Below are 17,649 nucleotides of genomic sequence, written 5' to 3'. Positions count from 1 at the left end.
TAGTTCACTCCTGCCACCTACCTTGGAATCAGATGCCTTGGCATCTGCGAGGTCAGCTAAATTGGAGCATTTTTTGAAACATCTTAAATCCTGGCTCTTTTCCTCCCTTCTCTAGTTTCCTTCTATTTAATTTCATCACATTATAGTTTCTTACAGACATCAGCACCAAGACACCAATGGGCATTTGCTGTGCTTTATAACTGTTTATCTTTATAAATATCACTGACTGATTTGGGTAGGGTGTGTCCTTTGTGGGGTTTAAATAAAGCAAAATAGAGTTGCTGTGACTTTCTAAAGTGTTTGGTTCTGTCAATGTAGTATATGAGGGATCGCTTAACATCTAAAGTATGAAGAGCCTGTTCCGCAACCTAATCAAGTTGTGGGGAAAAACAGGGAGTTCAATGGATTTATTAAGATAGGAGTGAGAGACCACCTTAGGAAGGAGTTTGGGTTGGTAAGGAGGTCAACCCTATCATTGTGGACCTGGAAAAAATATCTTCCAAGGTTAGTGCCTGAAGCTCACTGACACAGCTGAGTGAAGTGATGGCAACTAGAAACACCTCCTTCAAAGATAGAAACTGAAGGGGGCATGAGTACAGGGACTTGAATGGAAGACCCATTATTCTTGCCAAGACAGTGTTGAGGTTCTTGTGGGGGGCACTGGAACACAAGGAGGAATTACCTTTTTAAGACCCTTCGTGAAAACCTTGATGATTGGAATTCTGAAGAGTGAAATGTGTTGTTGCTTCTGAAGATAGACAGCCACAACAGCCATGTGAAAGTGTATCAAAATTAAGACTAAACCAGAAGTCTACAGGGGAAATAGGTAGCAGACAATATACTGGCTGCTAAAGGTTCAATGTAGTTTTAGTGACAGTAGTACATGAACCTCTTCCACTTGGCAGCATAACAGGCACGGGTGGTATGCCTGCATGCCTTCTTAAGACTGCTCAAGCATTAAGTTGGAAAACTCTAGGACCTCAGGAGCCAAATCACAAGATTAAGAGACCTGGGGTCTGGGTACTTGATTTCGCCCTAGTTCTGCATGAGAAGGTCCAGCCGGTTGGGAAACCTCTCATGCATAACCACTGAGAGTTCAAGCAGAGTTGTGAAACGGGGTTGGGGGCCAGGTGGGAGCCAGCAGAATGAAGGTGAGAGAAATTTGCTGAAGCCTCCAAACTACAACAAGCATTTGCAATGCAAATAGGTCTCGCATTGGTGAGTTAGAACTATTGACGGAGTAAATGGCAATGTTTTTTACCTACACGTTTTATTTTTGGAGTGAATGTATGTAGTGTGCAAAATCCCTTAGAAAGGTCCTGCACTTCGTAATAAATATATTGAAAAAGACGCAAAGTGTGGATTGCGTCAACAATTGCTTGGCACGTACCTCATGGGTGAAGTGTCGCCACACATGCACACCGTGGTGCTTTACTAATGCGAAACTCATTAATAAAAGTAGTGCTTACAGACTAGCCAACGCGATCGAGATCAGAGCATGTGAATCAGTATCCCGGCTTCTCTTTCATTTTCTAGACTATTTGACTCACTCTCCTGCGTCTTGGTTATCCTCCAAACACTGGGAGGCAATTAAGTTTGCCGCGGGGGCAAAGGGGCTTCGGGGGTACATAAAAATATATTCATTGCCTAGTTGTCAAAGGTCGCCCGGTGCTATTAGTTAAAAGTGTGCAGATTTCATTAAGATATTAGGAGAACTTTACTCGCATCTATGAGAAAATCGACATTAACTAAACAAAATGCCAGAATGTGTGTCAGTTTTCACAGTGTTTTAGACAGTACTGGTTGCTTAGTTTCATTGCATTCATTTTAGCATTTACTCTTTTACACAGCATCCAAAGTAGGTTACCTAACCCCAAAGCCCCGAGTAGTTAAATGACCCATAGAAGGGAGTGTTTTACTTACAGTTGAGCAAATGTGTCCAGATGTAATTTTGGAGGTGCCATGGAATGATCAGCCAATGAGGTACTCAATGAGCAGGTATTTTACTACATGTTCAAAATGTACAGTAATGTGGCTGTTGTTTGTTTGTACACAAGCACCTCTCTGAATGTGCATATTAACACAGAGCTCCATCTACCAGACAGTGCTCAAGAGGGGCGACTAAAGCACAGAACAAAATGTATTCATTTATCCTGAGTGTGAAGGCACCCGAAAGGCTTAGGTGACTGTCCGGAGAGGCTAGGGATCCCAGCGCTTCTTCAGACTCTGACGTGCTCCTCTGCACAAGCAGGGCACAGCTCAGAATCTGCTGCTTCTGCTAAGAATAGGTGAGGGGGGAGAGGTTGGGGCATGCAGGAGTTGCCGGCAGAGTTCCAGGTTATTGAAAGTGATGATTCTGATGTGAGGCAATGGAGACTGACTTTGTCTGTTTGTCTGCACCAGTCTATTTCTCTACCATCTACCGGGCTCACTGTCATGTATCTATTCATCTCTCTTTGTTAGAGGTGCGCAAGCCAATATATTAATTAGCAGGTAGAACCAGCCGGAGACGAGCCAATCGTTTACGAGCCAGTGGGCGAGCCGTTAAATCGATCGGCATGTTAATCTTACAGTAAACATGATGTAAATGTGCGATAATGTCTCTTCAGAATTCAAAAAAGTGCATTTCTTTAGCGCGTCACCTCAGTACACACGATTATAGCACTGAATTGAGAGGAAGTTATTAAAAGTGCTCGTTTTAAGCATGAGTTAAAACACTGCCGCTCCTCCCACCCAACAACAATGCCATTTGTGAACTAAGAGGCATCAGTTGCCATGCATTCCCCAAATGTTGCCTAGAGTCTTATTATATTTAGAGTAGCATTAAATTTTAGTTCATTAAACACGAGAAGTTTTTGTACAGCACGCATCTTGAACTTGTATATTTCAAGGTGGCAATAATAAAGATGAAAGCTGAAGTGCCGGCAGGCAAGAAAACAAGAACAGGAGTTGGGGGCGGGGGAGGGAGAGAAGTCACAGACTGAGGGAGGGGGTGGTGGAGTGGGGAGACAGGCAAGAAAATAGTGTTAGGACTTAAGGGGCCAATAGGCGTGAAAGGATACAAACGATGAATGAGGAGGGACTAACAAGCATCAAACCAACCGGAAGGCAGCATTTAAGACAAAAGCCAATGGGCAGATAGTGGGCAGAGCTTCCACGAAGCTTCCACACTACAGTACATACTGCATGCCTCACATAGCGCTAGGCGAGACCTAAAAAGGAGAGGAGAAGAGGAAAAGCGTAGGGAAATATCCCTGACCAACTCATCCATAGTGCATTGCCGTTGGACAGTGGGTGTGGAACCTGGAGGTCAAGCTTAGGCATTTGGCATTTTCTGCCGTGGAGAATAGGGCTATCTCAGGGAAGCTCCATCGGTGGAAGTACTGGAGGAGAACTTGCAGGGGGAGTTCCAACTCGTGGACTTGATGCATCCAGCTGAGGAGGTTGGCAAAGCTGTTGTCCACTCCCGGAAGGTACTCAGCTAACAGATGGATCGTGTGGCGGAGAGTCCAATGCCAAATATACAGGGCTTGGTGAGAGAGGTGGGAAGATCATGTGCCACCCTACAACTGGAGATAATACATGGCTGTCATGTTGTCCATCTTGATAACAACTACTTTGCGGTCAAGTGAGAAAGAAAATACTTCAACACTAGGTGAACAGCTAGCAGTCACATGTAGTTGCTGTGGAGACCCTGGTAACTGGGATCCCATTGGCCTTGGATAGTCAGGTCCTGTAAGTCTGTACCCCATCCCAAAAGGAAGGCGTCCGTTGTAATGGTTCTGGGAAGAACTTGGTTGAGGAGAGGCCGTCCCTGCAACAGGTTGTTGTTGCTACATCACTGCAGATAGTGACAAGTGCGATGGCAGATCAACATCAGATTGTCCCAATAACCCTCCGCTTGAGACAACTGGTGCACCAAGCACTCCAGCAACGGACGCATGTGTGTTCTAGCATGGGGTACTATGGCAATACAGGAGGCCATCATGCTGAGGAGTTGCATGATTGTCCTGACGGTGACTGGTCGGTCTAGGAGGAAAAGAGGGATGAGAGCCTCAAAATGACTGTATCCTGGCAACACTTGCATAGGCCATGCCAACTGCCGAGTTGAGGTATGCCCCCAGTTAGGGCTGGATCAGGAGGGGTTAGGTGTGGGATGTTGTGACGTTGATAGTAAAACCTACTTCGCAAAGTCGGTTGATGGTGACAAGTGTGTGTTTGGGGCACTTTTGATGGGTGACACTCTTGATGAGCCAGTCATCCAGATAGGGGAAGACATGGATGCGCTGCCTGCGCAAGTGAGTGGCCACTACAGCGAGAAATTGGGTGAACACCCTGGGTGCAGTGGTGACTCAGAAAGGGAGCATCTTGAATAGCTAATGCAGTCTGCGGACTGCAAACCTGAGTTATTGGTGATGTGCCAGATAGATTGGAATGTGGAAATGGGATTTGTCAGGTCAAGAGCAGCCATGAAGTTGCCTTGTTGCAGTAGCAGAATGACATTCTGAAGAGTGACTATGTGGAAGTGCTCTGAGAGAATGTTTTTATTTAGGGCCCTGAGGAACAGAATTGGGGTCAGCATTATGGGAATCCTAATGATCCCCTTATGGAGGTGTATGGAAGGCATTCCCTCTCCCCTGTACCTCCACGTCGGAGTGAAGAGACCCCTGAGATTTGTAAGGATGGGGTCACCTGGGGGTGAGGGGGGTGGGAGGGGGGGGTGGGAGATAGATGAGCGCTGTGGAGAGTGGAGAGCTAGAGAAGAGAAAATGGCAAAGGGCTAGTTAGTCTTGTTTGTCTTCTTGTGCTACTTGGAAGGAGATTGCAAGTTCAAAGCCTCCTCAAAGGATAGCTGATGCTTGGAAGGTTGAGAGCCAGACCCTGAGGTGCAAGATAGGATCTGGACCATCTGGGGTGGATAGCAAGGTATTTCTGCCTGCATCGATCTTCCCTTGCTGTGTGTGGATGATCGGTTTGACAGCTCCAGAGCTGAGGCCGGTATTTGATGTCAGCCCCTAGGCTTTCAGCTCCGAGGCCACTTTTAACTTTGCTGCCGAAGGTGTCGGCTCTGATAAGCAGGCCTTTGCCGAGGGGGACGTGGCCAGCACTGACTGTGTTGGCCTCAACAGTCTCTTCAACACTGAATCAGAGCTGGGTGTTACGTCTGAAGGTGGTGGTTGGTGCGGATCATAGCCCGAAGGTAGCAATGTTCTGGCAGCTGGTCTCTGAGACTCCAGAGCCGAAGGATGATACTTATGATGGGTCTACTGTCGTGCGAGCAGTGCAGTGCAGTGGTGAGGGGAAGGGAAGTCTGTATTCACAACAGTCTGTGCCGGAAGCAAGTCATTGATCTCCAGATCAAACCTGGAGCTGTCAGTGGGGATGAGGGCCCTTCATCTGATGCCAAAGGTGGTGGGTGATGTTCCCCCTTGAGATCCTCAGAGACCAAGAGGCCCGGTATGTCTTCTCTGCTCCTAGGCAACATCTTGAGACATCGAGTATGATGGTCAAGGAGGGTCTTCAGGGAGTGGATGGAGCAGTAGGCCTTACAGGCAACTTTTTTGTGTTTGGGAGATAGACACAAATGCAGACCTGATGGAGGTCTGTCCAAGGGCACCAAGTGTGGCTGTAAAGACAGTAACGAATTGGCCCCCATGCCATCACCATTGATACATGGAGGACAGACTCTGACGAGAGACAGGAGAAGACCCCGGAGACCCATGTGGACCGCGGTTGGCCTGAAAGTCACCCAGTGAAGCTTCAGTCCTAGACCAGAGAAGAGCGTAATAGGAAATGTGTTTGATAACAATACTGACAGAGGGGAGGAACAGTGGCGACCGCAACAGTGTCGTACTGGAGCACTAGCGAACACGGCCGAACCCAACGCCGGAAAGAAACCAAACTAACAATGGAGTCAATGACCATGTGCACTATCAGCAAGAGAAGGAGTCACAGTCCCTCGTTTCTTGAAAGACTTCTGTGAAGAAAAACAAAGTGCATACATTTGGGCCCAACACCAGATGGCAAGATTGTGCACAGCATGTATCTACAGCCACACATGGCTCGAACATGAGGTTTGCGGTGGAACATGAAATTATGAGGTGCTGTTGATTAGGAGAGGTAACACTGTGGAGTGTGACAGTGGAGAGTGATTGAGAGAGTGATAGAAGACCACCGTGGAGTGTGAGGTATGGTGTGGTGTAGATTGTGACACTAGAGTGTGAGGTAGCATGTGAGAAAAGGATTCTCTATGGGGAAAGTAGGGGTGTTGTACATTGTGAGGGTAGTGCACGAGGGATCAAGTCTGAAAGCAGAGACTAGTGTGGTATGTAATGATGTGATATGGTGTGTCATAGTAGTGTGTGGTGTACAATGAGTGTAAGATATGGACGATGAAAGCATTGGTATGGTAGGTTTTGACAGTTGGTGATGTACAGAGTCTCAAAGTAGAATGCAGTGAGTAAAAGTGCGTTGTGTTTTTTACTGTGCCATTAGAATGTGGCATGGATTAGTGAAGTGTGTGCAGTGTGGGAGCACTGTGTTACATGAAAGAATATGGTGTGTAAGGAATATGAGGAAAGAATGGTTTCTAATGTGACAGGAAGGATGGTATGGAGTGTGAGAAGCAAATGGTGTGGAGAATCAAAGCAGGGTATGGGATGAAGTTTCAAGTGTGGGAACAGAATATGTTACACAGTGTGAGGTTAGGGTATGGGAAGAGTATGGTGAGGGAGTGGAGCATGAGATTAAAGTGTGGTGGGAAGTATGAAGGTAACATTTTGTATAGGAGATGGGGTTGATTTGGAATGTAAGAGTGGTGTGTGTCTTGGACTATGAGTGTAGGACACCGTGTGGAGTGTGAGAACATAGAGTGGTAATCAATGTGAGAAATGGGTGCAGGGGGTAGTGTAAATACAAAAAGCAGTGGTTGGAGTACAAAGGTCTGGAGTGGTGTGAGAGTGTACCTGTAATTTCAAGCGTGTGTGGCAGCTGTAGCTGGGGAGTTGGGGGTAGGAGTAGTTGTGCAGTGCGAACTGTAGGCGAAGGCAGTAGTATTAGCTATGTGTGGAATATTAATCCCCAAGTACGTTTTGTAGGTTAAGTTCTGAGTGGTAAGTGTAGAGACCTGTGTGAGCCGCAGGTGTACTCCAGAGTATGAATCGTAGGTTTGATATTATATGTGAGTGGTGGACGAGGTTCTGAGTGTCCTGGGTAAGTATAGCAGTGAGTATGGGAGTATTACAAACTCTAAGTCAACATATGGTGCAGCAGGTGCTTTGGCATTAGTGGGTGGAAGAAGAGGTGCTGAGTGTGAGTAGTAGGTGTACTCCTGAATGTTAATGGTTGGTGACTGTTGAGTAAAAGTGGAAGGTGAGTTTCTAAGTGAGAATGGAAATTGCAATGTAGTGAATAATAACTGTGTTGCAGAGTGAGAGTGGGATATGAAATGCAGAGTGTTAATGGCAGGTGTAGTGCATGCTCTGTTTGCATGTGAGGTATAGGTTAAGGTGTGTTGTTGAGTGCACTACACACTATGCAGCATAAGCTAGCTTTGCAGACTACAAGTTGGAGTTTATGTAAGCTTTGCGTATAGTGACGTGAGTAATTAAGCATGTACTGGAGCATGAGTGAACAGTCCAGTACTGTGTACGGATTACACTTTATTGATGTGGGGGGGGGTAACAGAGCAGCTCTATAAGATGCAAAACTGATTGTAGACGTATTGAGCAGCGATATGAGTGAGGGGCAAGATTTTATAGATTTGTACAAAAAATTCTGACCTTGCCCCCTTTCTTGCCCTTCCGAGGTTTGCTCTGGTCTCGGTCGACAGCCATCTTCAAGGTCTCAAGTTCCTGCCTCATAAGGGCGTCTACCTGGGAAGTTAAAAACAGGATTAGGGGGTGCTGGCAAACCAGTACAAGGTGTGGAATGAGTAAACACAGAGTAAGCAAAGGGCATGAAGGACGCACTCCAGTCTTATTTAAGCAATATTATTAGAAAAGGATATTATCAGGTAGTTATTGAAAAGGGGTGGAACCAGACAGCACAAGACGAAGCCAAGCGCCCTACTTTACCCTGGACCAAAGAAAACTGAGAATGCCCTACCCACAACCCTAATAGTGTAGTTGTAAAATAAGGAAAATAAATGCACAAACTACATTATACTAACTAATGGGTGGCACTTCATGGAATCTGCCGGTCAGAAACGCAGGACATTATTAAATAAAATTATGAAAGTTAACTTTAAACAATTTAGGATTCGTTTTTTTAAGGAGGTTAAAATTAAGATAGATTCATAACCTGGTTTCCCACTGCAACCAAACATGACAACTTAAAAGGACCCTGAAGTAGGAGGGAATGCTGAGTTGAACTTAAAAGTTATGTTCAGATGTCATACCAAAATTCTTTCTTACAAGTATGGAGCAGCTATTCTCTGACTGTCCTCATCTATGTATTAGAAGATGATCTTTCCATGATAGTCTGGGCACCAAGTGGACCTCTACATTTTAAGTTTTTTTGTGGGTGAAGAAGAAATAAAGTTACTTACCAGTAACTCAGGTTCTCTAGCATTGCTATCTTTCATAGATTCACATGCTTGAATTCATCCCCGTCATCAGACTGCGCACCCATCGGTAGCAAAACAGCAATGTACACCGTCACCTATTTACATTGTCTTACTTCCAAACTTTTTCTTCCTATCTCCTCAATATACATGACCCAAATTAAAGCCAATCAGAAGTCATCTCTCCAAGCTGATCTCCTACCTTGAGACTTCCAACTGTAAGATTTTCTAAATCAAATGTACTATATTTTGTTGTGAATCTATCTAGGACCCTAATGAAATATTCCCGATTCATGCCCTTATGTGGTTATAACAAAACATATCCTTATAAAGGTATAAGAATCATGTCCATATTTAGTCATAGCCAATGCAGTCCAAATACGGCAAGGCTACTCCCATAGACTCCTAGAAAGTACAACGCGTTCTTTAAACAAACCAAGCCTCCAGCAGCCCGGGAATTCCCCCTGCTTTTGTTTTGATTTGGACAAGAACTCCTGGAGTCCAGAAAGAACTGTTAGTTCTTAGTGACATCTTATGTCCAACCTTACGTCAAACCCGGCACCTTTCAGGTATAAATATACCAACGTTGCCTTAAGCAAACACGCGGTGGTTTGGAGCAGAGCGGCTATCTACTTGCCCGATGCCCAGCTGATGCAAGTGCTGAAGGAAGCCGACCCTCCCATTTGACGCACTGAGAGAGACGCTGTCTTTTCTCCTGCCGAGAAATTCCAGCTCCGGTGTTTCCAGTCACCCTTGCGGGTTGCTGGGAGATCGAGTCCTGAGAGAGAGATACAAGACCTCCTTCATTCTAAAAACCAAGGTACGGAGCTGATTAGATCTTAAGAGAATTCTTGATTCAGATTCTTGGCAAAAAACAACTTAACTTAAACTGCAACTTACTTACTCCTTCCCACGTATTAGGCTTAGGTCAGGTACACCGGGGTAGGCGTATCTTAGAAGCACCAGTTGAGTACGTTTAGTCAATGTTTTTATGTATGTATATATTTTATCCGTTTTAAAGTATCATATGGCTCAGAAACCATATCAATGCTTTTACAGTATAATTTCATAATACTCCTACAAGTATTGCAATTGTGGCAATTCACTTCTCTAGCATTAGAAAGAGGACTGCTCAATAAATAACAACTTTTATTGAAAACGCCCGTCTCTCTATTTCTCTGCACTCTGGTGAGACTAAGCATGCACGATTGACTGAGTGAAATAGCTGTCTATTGTTTTCGCACAACTCTGGAGATATACTCCTTATTCTGGGGGGAGCAAAGTTGTCATGTTTATGCGGTTGTCAGAAACTAATCCCTTCTTGTCTAAACAGGAAAGTTAACTCCTTCCTGTACATTCGAGAAAGTTTCTAGTGACCTCTGAGCTAGCTGGCAAAACTAATTAAGTCTAACATATTCAGTAGAGACCTAGATGACCTCAGTCCTACGTCTAAACTATTGTTTATGTTATTCCAATGCCCAGAGCCTATTGGGAATATAGGAACTACACTACATGGCACCCAACGTTTGGTAAGGCGATAATCTAACGCAAGGTACTAGAGTAACTCAGTCGTGCTTTTCACACAGACCCCTTTTCCCGTAAAAACTCCAACAGACGTCTGGAGTGGGTAAAAGGTTAATATCCGCCGGAACTTAGTAGGAAGAGATTCCTATGTATAGTTTTTGGTTTAGTCAACGTTGAAGGATACAGTGTTCCAAAATATTGTGCACCTAATCTTTGTTTCCTTGAAACTTGCTCTGCAAAGCAACAAAACTTTCATTCAGTATAATGACGGAAAGTGGCGATGAAAGGGAGGGAGCTAGAATAGCAGCTCAACTCCTAGCGGATGACAAAAGTCTCTGAGATGAAGACCCGCATGCTATAATCATTCTGGTAAATGTAAGAAGAACTATAACTCTTAAACTTATAGAAAATGGACTATCACCAAGAGGTGGTACAGTCATATTTGTGGTAGAGGCCCATGAATATCGGCAGACAGAGGTATTCTATTCATGGATACATTTTCCAGCAGCAAACGCTGTAACACAAGATTTCCACTATACAAAATAGAGGAATCTCCAGAGGAATACGCTCCTTTCGAGGACTTTGAAATTCCACTAACATACCAAGAGCACCTGCTCTGGTTTAATGGCGCCCTAAAACATCAAAATCACATCACCAGGCTCGGTCCACTAGGTAGACCAGGAGTCACATGGCCAGTTCTAGCCGGCTACACACCACATCCCGACATTGGAAAAATGTCAAGCAAAGAACTTTTAGTTAAACTAAAAGAATTAACAAAGGCATATAGAGAATTAGTTCAATTGACGATTGATGATACAATATACCTGCAGAAACTGAAAGAAACAGATATAGCAGAACAACCATTTGAACTTGCCAGAATCATAGAAAATCCTATGAAGAACTAGGTAGAGATAGTTTGGGTGGGAAACCACTAAAACCCCAACTAACTGAAAATCCGGAAAAAACCTTTATTAAGAATAATCTCAATACTCCAAAAAAGAGTTGGGAGGGTAATAAACAATCAACTCCCAGAGAAAAACGGTTTCAGTCCAGAGGAAGGTCTCCTCAACGGAGAGATAGATCTCCAGAACGAGGAGGCAAGTCTCCCCAGAGGGAGCCCTCTGAGAAAAGATACAACCTTAGAAATAGGGATAATTTGAGAAAACCTGACAGATATCAAGATATTGATACATGTCCCTCTCGATCTTTTCAGACTTCCTCACAGAAATCGGAAAGAAGAAGACGTCAGAACACAAAGAAGAGCACGTCAAGTCCAAAGACAAGGAACCTGCTCATTAAAGTAAAAAATTACAATTTCCAAAGAAGAAGGTAGCTAGTATTAAAATTAAACGGATGTATGTCAGTACAACGCGATCTTTTAGATCGCGGTACTTGACATCGCAGGTTTTACAACGCAGGTCGTTACAACGACTTGCGTTGGAGGGCGCGGATTTAGGAGTTTTTTGGTTTTATATTCCAACACCAGTCCCCGTAACAGTAGGGAAGGTGTTGGACTATAAAATTGAAACATTCCTTATCCCACAGCGCCATCCGGCGCGGGTCGTGGTAACGACTTACGTTGTAATAGCTGCGGGGAAAAGGTCGTGCGGTGTAAACACCGCGTTGTAAACGACGTTTCCCAAATTAAACATGCCGAGGATTCTGAGGACACAACTGAAAAACGGAGAATGGGCCCAGACAGTGCTAGACAGCGCAGCAGAAGTGACCATACCTCGCAAGATCCCGATGAATCTTCTGGAGACAGTGGACACGAATGAATACATTCAGGTGGAAACTGCAGACACCAGAGTTAGCAAACCCCATAAATTATACGAAATAACATTGCATATAGAGGGGGACAAGACTAGGAAAATAAGGGGTCTCTTTTGGGATAACCTTTCTAAGGGCTATGATATCCTTCTAGCAGAAAAAGACTGGCCACCAGAGTTTGTCAGGGAGTGCCCACAAGGCAAAGAAAGATTATGCCTGCCTTCTCAAATCATTTTCCAATTCATAAAAAATACATATTTGCTAGAAAATGGGCAGTAGCCCAAGCTCCTGCATTATATAAAAATCATGTAGGATGGGATGAGGATTCTCCTCACCACAAAATCCAGTTAAAAAATCAACCTACTGCACAAAGGCAGTACCCAGTTAAGCATGAAGCTAAAAAACAAGTCAGGGAGATCTTAGATCAACTTGAATATCAGGGGGTAATTGAAACATGCACCTCACAAATGAACAATCCTTTGTTTCCTGTCTCCAAGCCAGACGATTCATATCGTCTAGTTTTGGACTACAGACCCCTAAACTCCTGTTGCAAAACATTTGCAGTACAAAACTCACACAGTGCAGCACTAATGAATAACATCGTGCGCAAAAAATATAAAATGACATTAGATATCTCAAATGGTTTCTTCTGTCAAAACATAGCACCTGAAAGTAGGTATTTGACTGCTTTCTCTTGTATGGAGTCGCAAAAACAATTCTGTCGACTAGAATAGCCCAGGATTATTCTCAGCAAGGGTAACAGAGTTACTACAAACATATGATGATGAGGCATTATCTTATGTTGACGACATTTATCTCACAGACGATGACCTGGAGACTCACTTAAAAAGAGTGAACACCATAATACTTGGGTTCGCAGCTGAAGTGTACAAATTCAACTTTAAAAAGTCACGAATTGCTCACCTAACTGTCCTGTTTTTAACATATGAATTATCAACTGAAGGCAAAAGCCTAGCAGACAACTTCTTAGAGAAGTGCGCTGTACTCCAAGCTCCAAAAAAGCTGAAGAATTTACAATCAATACTAGGTTTCCTGAATTTCGGAAGAACATACATTCTAAATTATGCAGAGAGGGTTAAACCTCTATACGAATTAATAAAACCTGATTTCAAACCAATTAATTGGACTCAGAAACACACAGAAATTTTAAGATCATTACAAACAGACATGTTAACTAAAACAAAACTACAAACACGCGCAAATGAAAGCAACCTTGTAATTCGAGTCATCCCAGGAAGATGCGAATTCACGTACCTGATCTCTAATGAGGGAGAAACGGTACCAATAGCTTATAAATCACACTTGTACACACAAGCAGAAATGAAATTCAGTTCACCTTAAAAAATTCTAACTGCGGTTAAAACTGCTGTAGCAAAAGAAAGAGCCCTAGTCCAAGGGAGAAACATATCTGTTTTAACAGCAGAATCAGCCCTTCAGGCAGTAACAAGACCACGCATTCCAAATGCTGTGACATTAGATCCAAAATGGATACAATGGGAAAATTATCTTGCTGCAGAAGACGTGAAACGCGCTTGTGATCCGAAAATGAAAAAACTAGAAAATCTAGAATACGAACATGAATATCCTCTGCCCATCGAAACTCTGCCTCTCGAACAATACACCTGTGTAATCTACACAGACAGATTTGCACAACACTATGTTGTGGATAAAAAATCTTACAATGCAGCGTGCGTGATTATTAAAGGTCGCTGGCGCTTAGGTAAATTCAGACCAATAATCACCAAAACTGAATCACTCAGAAACTGTACAGCTCTGCGAGCTGAAATAAGATCTTTAAAGATGGCGCTTGAAAATGCCGATCGCGAATTCCCCACACTAATAGTGTGCGATTCGCATTATTGCGTCCGGTCGTACAATAATGACATGCAGACATGGATCAAAAATGGTTACAAAGATGAGACTGGTGCCACAATAAAGCATAAAAATCTTTGTGAACAGGTAGTTCTTTTGCAGAAAGAACTACGAAAGACTCACGTGATACAAACACTGAGTCATCAACGTGATGGCATTCACGTTGCAGGGAATTCATTGGCTAACAGAGCCACAGCGGCAGCGGTTCAACCGGCTTCCGTAGCTACAAAAAAGCGTACTAAAAAACAAATAGACGGTGAAACGCTACTAGCAGTGAAAGTCTCAATGAAAGGCAACTATGCGGCGTTACCTCTAAATTATCCACTCGGAAATAAATACATAATTGATGCGAACTCTGTTCCTTTTGCTCAAATCCCTGGAGTGGGGGATAGAGTAATACCAAACACGAACCGGAGGGCTTATTTGATTCAAGAAGCACACATGGGACAGGGTCTGAGGCACCAAGAGATCTTGAAATCTCTAATAGAATTACAATCAGAATACTGGTGGCCGGGGATGAGCTTGCAAATTTATAACTTGGCAATGGATTGCCAGAACTGCAACAGAGATCGCAGTTGTGAACCGGACCAGTCTATTGCCAGGACACCTTTATTAGAAAGCATCAGGCTATCGATACGCAGAAATCCAGCCAGAGAAATGCGTTCCCATAATTATTAAGACGAGATTCACTTAAGATGTAGGTCCCAGCGCTCTGCTGACGCCAGAACTGGGTATAAAAGATTTGCTAGTCTTTATCGGCACATACGCAATTGGCATGCTACATACAGGGTCCTGCGTTTAGCTCTCGAATTTACAAGGAGGCCATGGCTAGCAAGGGCATTGCATTGCGGTACTCTTCTCCCTTCCATCCTGAGTGTAATGCGGTAGTGGAAAGAAAAAAACATGATATAAAGAAATCTATAACGGCAAGGGTATTAGGTTCGGGTGATGGTGGGTCAAACATCTAACAAGTGTCCAACGTAGTCTTAACAATCTGCCAAGAAATTCTCTAAGAGGTATCACTCCATACGAACTATTGTTTGGTACTAGAATGATATTCCAGGACTTAGATTGTCAGACTTCAGTGGTGAAAGAAAAATCCTTTGATATCAAAGATCGTTTGGCTGTTTTACAGGACTTAAATGAAACAAGAAGAAGTCTAAGTAACACAAAGTTAAAGCCAACAACCACTGAAGAAAAACCACCTGTCCCAGCAAGACCTGTCTGGATTCCAAAGATTGGGGATCTGGTCAGAGAGAAGATCGCGGTAAAGAAGGAATTTGGGCCTTCTTACCGAAAAGCAGTACCTGTCTTAGCTGTCAGCGGAACAAGATCAGTAGTACTACCGCCCCTTGTTGGTAAAAAGGAGAACAGAGTTGTATCAATCGACCTGGTAAAACCACCATCATGTGGCCAATAATAAGTAGTAGGCCCAGTGGACTCCCAAGAAGTAGCAGAAGACCAAATCTTGCTACAATCCAAGCGGTTCAAACTGAGAGACTAATCACTTTTGATAAACCTGCAGTGAACAAAAAAGGACTATGCAACAAAGCATGGAACTTGTGCCTCTTGAGACCCAAATTGCAACAGTTCGTCAAGAAACACCAGTCTACAACGATGTAGCATCAGACTATGCTAATGAAACAAAGAAAGATCCAAAGACTAATGAAAATCCGGAAGCAATTCCAACAATTGACAGAACTGCATCTGGTTACTTCATCAATTTCGATGACTTTTCTGATGATCCAAGTGAACATGAAGAAACGCCAGCAACAAAAACTTTCAAAGAAAAAATGACTGAACTTTTTCATCAACTAAAAGAAACATGTCTGATTTCACCATGGATTGAATTTTGGATTGTGTTAGGTGTACTTTTCCTCCTACTTTGGCTAATCATGGTTCTATGTTTGCGAAAATTCATTGATGGAAAATATAGTACAATGGACACAGCAAGTCAGAACATCAACTTGGTCCTAAAGCCTCACAGATCCTCACACATCGAGAAAAGAGAACTGTCATCAGTGAACATCACAGCCAATCCTATACCCGGTGGAGTAGCATGGGACAAAACAGATTATGAAATCTATGGCCCGATCGAGCTCTTGAAATTTCCACATGAATTCAAGGTTTCCTTAAGTGACTTTGTGACACCAAGTACTTTCTCTGATGATTGGGACTTTGAAAATATTAATAATATGATGTCAGATTTAGTAATGTCAGCTAAATTCACAGAACATGATTACTTACAGGGTTCATCAAACTATGAAGAAATGTACTGTTATAATCATTTTGGTCATCACTATTTGCATAAATCTGCTAATACTAGAAATGTTTTTGATTATAATCAATGGGAACATTGTCCAACACCGCCAAAAGGCAGCTCGAAAACATTTTATGAGAAATTCACATACTTCTCAGGGTTTAACAACAGTGATCCAGAAACGTTTTATTTTAAAATGTTAAATAAGACAGGAATGAAAACAATGTTGACAAATACTAAATTGATTTATTCAGAAAAAATTTATGAAAAAATGTCTAAATTTGGTTTTAAATTTTGGAAAAAAAACATTGAGACAAAAACCATCTGGGGTACAAAAGACTGGCAGGTACAAGGTCTAGAAGCATTACTTAGAGCCTGCATGATCCCAGAACAGATAATATTCCTGAATGACACCATTCAACAAACATCCTGTCTTGGCCTAGCCGAGATAAAAGATTTAAATAAACCGTCTATTACGAAGCCCATACCTGATAGTAATAGCACTACAGATGTGGAGATAGACGTATCGCATATTTTACACCAAAACAGAACACATCCTGATTGGAAAAAAAGGTTGATCTGGCCCACGGACACAAATAACAACATCCAGGGATAGTTACAACATACAGTGTAGGGAAACTATGTCTTGAATGGCTACACAAATCCACACTGGCTGAAATTAAGCAACACTTGACTTTACTTAAAGACGGTGCTGACTTGCGAGATTTCATACTGGGACCTCGCAAACAGCGTAAAAAACGTTACATATACGCCGGTATCTACGCTGCTTACAACGAAGCTTGGAAAGTAACGCAAAATGAAAGTGCTGCAAAAATACGAGAAATTGATCATATAAATTTGGAAAAATCACTTTCTGTAGTGGACAATGGGTTAACGACTCTGTCCTCCAGAATTTATTCACTGGGCAGCATTGTATCATCTGCTATTGATATAATAGAGAAGGACGTACTAATGTTACAACATGGTCAGTCCCAATTGCGTTCTATTGTACAACTTGGCTGGACGTTGCAAAACCTGCGTTCAGGCTACGTGCCATGGCGTCTAATCAACATAACGTCATTATTTTCTATCTTTAACCTTACTGATAAACAAATCAGTTTGGCACAAAAAGGAGCAGACTATACGGTTCTGAGCATTGAAAAACTTGAGAGATTACCATTGACAATGTCAGAGAGACGTGTCATTGAATGGATAATACACGGAACAATTACAATTCTGATAACAACTTTCCAGTTTAAGTATTGCCAAAAATATATACCAGCAGGCCTGTATGAAAGGTTGGGTAAAGGATACATCAAATCAACCTGGAATTTACCTTATACACACAAATGATATAGTGAAGGGAAAAAAGAGGTATTCCTTAGTGGTAACAATTGTAAAAAATCACTAAGCGGTACACTTCTGTGTCAAGGTATTAACTTGCATGGAGCCTGCGAAGGGTCATCAAATAACCTTTCATGTCACCTGCATTGCACTCCTGCAACACAGATAGAGCCTTTTTTCAGACAGCTTTCCAACGGCAGCTACATTCTAACAAGTGACCACAGCTGTTGTGGCATGGTGCCAGGAAAAGACTATCTAGTAACCGTTACTTCCAGGGTCATTTGCTGTATGCAAG

The 17,649-nt window shown here is 42.9% G+C and overlaps 1 protein-coding gene across 3 annotated transcripts in view; it reads right to left on the bottom strand.

The window, feature by feature from the left end:
* LOC144768886 (dynein regulatory complex protein 11-like) overlaps nt 1-17,649 on the bottom strand; it is a 743,718-nt gene that overhangs the window by 431,503 nt on the left and 294,566 nt on the right. For all 3 annotated transcript variants that reach the window (XM_078652900.1, XM_078652898.1, XM_078652899.1), the window contains one exon: nt 7,782-7,874. In XM_078652900.1, coding sequence (XP_078509026.1) covers nt 7,782-7,874 — 93 coding nt within the window. The remainder of the gene's footprint in view (nt 1-7,781; nt 7,875-17,649) is intronic.

The sequence above is a fragment of the Lissotriton helveticus genome, chromosome 7, assembly GCF_964261635.1.
Source record: "Lissotriton helveticus chromosome 7, aLisHel1.1, whole genome shotgun sequence".
Lineage (NCBI taxonomy): Eukaryota > Metazoa > Chordata > Amphibia > Caudata > Salamandridae > Lissotriton > Lissotriton helveticus.
Note: the sequence above shows the minus strand (reverse complement) of the source record. Positions and strands in the feature narration are given on the sequence as shown.